This window comes from Hordeum vulgare, chromosome 2H (assembly GCF_904849725.1).
Source record: "Hordeum vulgare subsp. vulgare chromosome 2H, MorexV3_pseudomolecules_assembly, whole genome shotgun sequence".
NCBI classification, from domain to species: Eukaryota; Viridiplantae; Streptophyta; class Magnoliopsida; order Poales; family Poaceae; genus Hordeum; species Hordeum vulgare.
The window spans coordinates 541220191-541225657 of NC_058519.1; the positions used below are offsets into that span (position 1 = coordinate 541220191).

Consider the following 5467-nt stretch of genomic DNA (forward strand, 5'->3'; position numbering starts at 1 on the left):
ATGTATCTTATCCCAAATAATATGTTTGTCATAGCTGACACTTCGACGTCACAATAATCTGATAAATAATAAGCTCAAGCCAGTACTGTTGATCCATATTCAGAAAGTAATCATATACAGTAATCTCAACCTCATGTTATCGACTAGTGTGTAAGACACTAGTCACTAACGATCCCGTACTCATCTCAGTAATAATATATTTAACAGTGCATACTCACATTCCAGACTATAAACAGATATATTAATTATTAAAATAGTTAGTTAGACTATGATATTGCAATTCAATGAAGCAAATGAAAGTTGTGGCTTGCCTGGGATGAGGGAACCACCGGGAAGAAGCGCGAGAAGCCCGCGGAAGGAAATGCCGGAAACAGTTCTCTCTCGAAGGAGGGGCTGTTTACGACAAGGGCAACATGGTCATTTCCACTGTGTGATCACATGGTGGAAATGATACCATCTTGTCGGGCTCGATGATACGAATACGCGGGCTTTGGAATCACTGGAATCGGAGCTACGGGTAAAAAGATATGAGGGTTTTGGTGCTAGGGACTATTCTCCAATAAAGTTTTTTACATCCGGGTCCATGGCAGCTAAGTTGGTCGCGCACTCAGGGATAATATGATTTCCCTAGGGGAAAGCGTAAACGCTCCCGAGGCGTTTCCACTTAAACTGCGCGGGCCCGGGGTTGACTCTCTCTTTCTCTATGACGGGTGGGGCCCGCCTTATCCACTCCCCTTTCTCTCACTTACATGCGGGCCCTGCCCCCTTCTCTCTCTCTCCTCCTGGCGTCGCTCCTTCCTGCTCGCGACAGGGAACAGAGGAGGAGCGGGGCGCTCGGCCGTCGACGGCCTGGTCGGCTCCGGCCACCTCCGGCCATGGCGAGGCCACCAGTGGGACAAGGACGATGCGCCTCGTCCGCATGGACCTACCGCAGGCGCCGAGGAGCAGCGGGACGACCGCACCGCGCCATGGCTGCAAGCAGAGGCGGCGGTCGAGCAGGGAGCCGCGACCACGCCTACTCCGGTGATGGGTCCGACCAGGAGAGCATGCGGGAAAGAGAGGTGGAACTGCCCTCTCATCCGAAACGAGACCGGAGAGGGCTATATATAGCCACGGGATCTCACCGGATAAACTCGACCGTCGTGGCATCCCCATCGTCTTACTGGAGCTAGGGGATGCGCGGAGGGAGGGGCGATGCTTGTGGGGTCCCTAGAGGAGCGGAGAAGGTCGCGGGAGCTTCGGGAGAGCTCGGAATAGAAGATGGCAACGACAGCCACGAGCGGAACAGAAACGGGGCTTGTTGCGGCGCGACAGGGAAAATCTGGAGGGGGAGAGAGCTCCAAGGAGAAGAGGACGATGCGGGGAAGCTCTTGGATACGACGAGGCGTGCGGAAATGACGAGCAAAGGAGGGGCCCGAGCTAGCAAACACGCAACTCGCGTCCATGGCATGCCAGGGCGGTGGTCACCGCGTGAACTCGGCGATGCCACGCGTCTGAGTGCCCAAAACATGTTTGGATTGAAGTCCCTTCAAGAAATAACTCCCTAGAGGTGATGGCTCGAAGCAATGGATTGTGGCTAGATGGGAGTGATCACCTGAAGTTTCCTGCAGCAAGCTTGGGCACCTCACTCAGATCAACAAGAAAAAGATAAGAGCAAACTACCATGTCTGGGAGGTTTAGGGTAGGAAGGACTACAATTCTATGAAGTTTGAGGAGAAGAGGACCAGGATTTAATATAGTTGCTTTGTAACTAACTAATTTGGTCCAGTACACGGATTTTGATGTGGCACTCACATACTGGCTTGGATGGAGCTGAAACTTGGAGGAGATGAATATTTTAGGGTTATGAAGATGTTGTATAAATTTCATGCCATCTTAATAAGCGAAAGTGGCACTTCCTTCACACAGTATCCCACTGGACAGAAACTTATAAGAATTACTGGGTTTAATTGGCAAGATAAAATGAGCACAAATTTGGTTTAGCAAGGTTTTATAGTTTGGAGAATGTCCTGGTAAAATTTCAGAATTTATGGAGCAATATAAAATATAGTTGCTTCACAAATCCAAATAATGACCAGAGACAAAGATTTAATGCTATGGTCACATGGTTGAAGGAGTGATGCTCAAATTTGGTGGAGAGGCATAATTTCAGCATATTGAGATGATGGAAAAGTTTCAACTCATTTGAACACTCCTAGCTAGCACTTCCTTCACAAAGCTTTCTCTGGATCAGAAACTTTGGAAATTTGCCAAGAAATATTTACTAGCTAAATAGAGTTGAATTTTGGCATGAGGCAGTGATATGGCTAGGAAAGAGTGCCCACAAAATTTGAGAGCAAGAAAGCAAATAAAAAGGCTACTTGCTTCACAACTTGACAGATAAGGCAGAATCATAAAAGGAATTTTTGAGAAATATTTTTGAACATGTCAAGGAAAGATTTTGTCATATCTGAAAAAGATATGCCCCAGGAGATTAATGAGAATTATTTGGGAATTTTTCAAGAGATAGAAATGGGGGTTGCTTCACAACCCAAGGCAACAGAGGTTATTCCTTTAAAAGAAAAAGGAATATTCCTAGGGAAAAGAATTTTGAGATTGGGTCAAGATGGAAATGGCTAGGTCTTGGGGTGATTTGAAGGTTGGCAAGCCACTAGGAAAAAGAAATCAAGGGTAAACCCTTTAGGTTCAAAAACTATCAAGCCACCAAAAGCAAAACCAGATCAAAATCAAAAGAAAAAAGAAATGGGCAAAATCCAGGGTGTTACATGTGCTGAACGCGGAGGTGTCGTCCGTTCGGCACTATATCGGGATGGATCGTGATGGGATCGCGTGACGGATCATGATGAGATCACGGGACGGGCTGCGATTTGAATCACGAAGATGTTCCACTACATCAACCGCGTTATATATGCTTCCGCTTAGCGATCTACAAGGGTATCTAGATTCATTCTCCCCTCTCGTAGATCATCATCACCATGGATAGGTATTGCATGTGCGTAGTAATTTTTTTGTTTCCCATGCGACGTTCCCCATAAGTGGCATCATGAGCTAGGTTCATGCGTAGATGATATCTCGAGTAGAACACAAAGGAGTTTGTGGGAGTTGATGTTCAATTTTCTGCCCTCCTTAGTCTTTTCTTAATTCAGTGGTATTGTTGGTATTGTTTGATTGATGATAAAATTGTGTTCTCCCCGACTGTGCACCATTGCGACAATTCATCGTTTCGAGACACCACGTGATGATCGGGTGTGATAGACTCAACGTTAACATACAACGGGTGCAAAACAGTTGCACACGCGGAACACTCAGGTTAAACTTGACGAGCCTAGCATGTACAAACATGGCCTCGGAACACAAGAGACCGAAAGGTCGAGCATGAATCATATAGTTTATATGATCAACATGGAGATGTTCACCACTGAAACTATACTCAACTCACATGATGATCGGACTTGAGTTAGTGGATTTGGATCATGCGCCACTCGAATGACTAGAGGGATGTCTATTTGAGTGGGAGTTATTAGTAATATGATTATCTAAACTCAATTATCATGAACATAGTCAAAACGTGTTTGCAAATTATGTTGTAGCTTGCGTTGTAGCTCTACTATTATCGATATGTTCCTAGGGAAAATTAGGTTGAAAGATGATAGTAGCAATTATGCGGGCTGTGTCCATAAACTGAGGATTGTCCTCATTGCTGCACAGAAGGCTTATGTACTTAATGCACCTCTCAGTGTGCTAAACCCAGAGCGTCATCTGTAGATGTTGCGAACATCTCACATAAACATTTTTGATGACTACATGATAGTTCAGTGCATAATGCTTAAACAACTTAGAAGTAAGGTGTCGAAGATGTTATGAACATCACGGGACATATGAGATGTTCCAAGAGATGAAATTAGGATTTTCAGGCTCGTGCCCGTGTTGAGAGGTATGAGACATTTGACATGATTCTTTGCCTACAAAGTAAGGGAGAAAATCTCAATCGTTGAGCATGTGCTCAGATTGTCTGGGTGCTACAATTGCTAGAATCGAGTGGGAGTTGATCTTGCAGATATGACAGTGATTGGCATAGTTCTCCAAAGTCACTGCCATCAAGCTAGAGAGCTTCGTGATGAACTATAACATGCCAGGGATAGAATTGATGATCCTTGAGCTATTTGCGATGTTTGACATCGTGAAGGTAGAAATCACGTAGGAGCATCAAGTGTTGATGGTTAGTAGAACCACTAGTTTCGAGAAGGCTAAGGGTTAAAAGGGATGCTTTATGAAATGGCAAACCAGTTGCCACTCTAGTAAAGAAACCCAAGGTTGAACCCAAACCCGAGACTAAGTGCTTCTATTATGAGGGGAACAATCACTGAAGAGGAACTACCCTAGATACTTGGTAGATGAGAAGGCTGGCAAACTCGAAAAAAGTATGTTGGATATACATGATATTGATGTGTACTTTACTAGTACTCGTAGTAGCATGAGGGTATTAGATTCCGGTTCGGTTGCTAAGTGTTTGTAACTCGAAATAAAAGCTACGGAATAAACGGAGACTAGGTAAAGGCAAGGTGACGATATGTGTTGGAAGTGTTTCCAAGGTTGATGTGATCAAACATCGCATGCTCCCTCTACCATCACTACTGGAAAAACATAATTTGCCGACAGCTTTAAGCTTCGCCGACAGCAATTTCACGGGGCTGACGGCAAAGAGACTTTGCCCTCAGCCAAAATAGATGCTGAGGGCATAGGAGGGGCTGACGGCAAGGAAAATCTATGCCATCAACTTTATCTAAGCCGGTAGCCAGCTGACGGCAAAGGACAAAAAAGCTGTCGGCATAGGAAGGCTGACGGCACAGGGGGCTAACCCGGTCGCCGCCTCGACCAGTGCTTAACGGGGGCCGTCTTTGCCGACAGCCAGCTAAGGGCAAAGACTAACGGCTGTCTTTGCCGACAGCTGGCTGAGGGCAAAGACTAACGCCTTATCCCCCCTGCCACGACCTCTTCTCTCTCTCACGTACCTCTCCCACCCTGCTCTCCCGACCCGCCCTGCGCCGCCCCGCGCCGCCCCTGCTCGCCGGCGTTGCCCCGCCCTGCGCCGCCCCGCGCCCGCCCCGCCCTGCGCCGCCCCGCGCCGCCCTGCGCCGCCCCGCCCCCCGCCGCCCCGTGCCAGCCGTCGGTGGACTCGCCGGTGAGCTCATGTTCCCCTTTTTTTGTTTTTTTGTTTATTTTTTCTATGTTAGGGCCTCTTAGATCCTATGAAACGTTTTAAAGGGAAGCCTTAGTTAGCATTAGTTAGTATTAGCTTTAGTTAGATTTAGTTAGTAATATATGTTAGTACATGTAATTATTAGTATTAGTTAGCATTAGTTAGTATTAGCTTTAGTTAGATTTTTAGTTAGATTTAGTTAGCAATGCATGTTAGTACATGTAAGTATTAGTATTAGTTAGGATTAGTTAGTATTAGCTTTAGTTA

General features: G+C 46.1%; 1 protein-coding gene across 1 annotated transcript; it reads right to left on the bottom strand.

Annotated features, from left to right (window-relative positions):
• Nucleotides 1-512: 512 nt before the first annotated feature.
• Nucleotides 513-1833, bottom strand: LOC123430458. The gene has a single exon (XM_045114330.1). It carries the CDS (start codon nt 1153-1155, stop codon nt 742-744), a length of 414 nt encoding a protein of 137 aa, XP_044970265.1. The 5' UTR covers nt 1156-1833; the 3' UTR covers nt 513-741.
• Between the last annotated feature and the right edge of the window lie 3634 nt (nt 1834-5467).

Excerpts from the sequence above, each read along its gene's own strand:
- LOC123430458 (XM_045114330.1), bottom strand. The coding sequence starts at position 1,155 with ATGGGGATGCCACGACGGTCGAGTTTATCCGGTGAGATCCCGTGGCTA.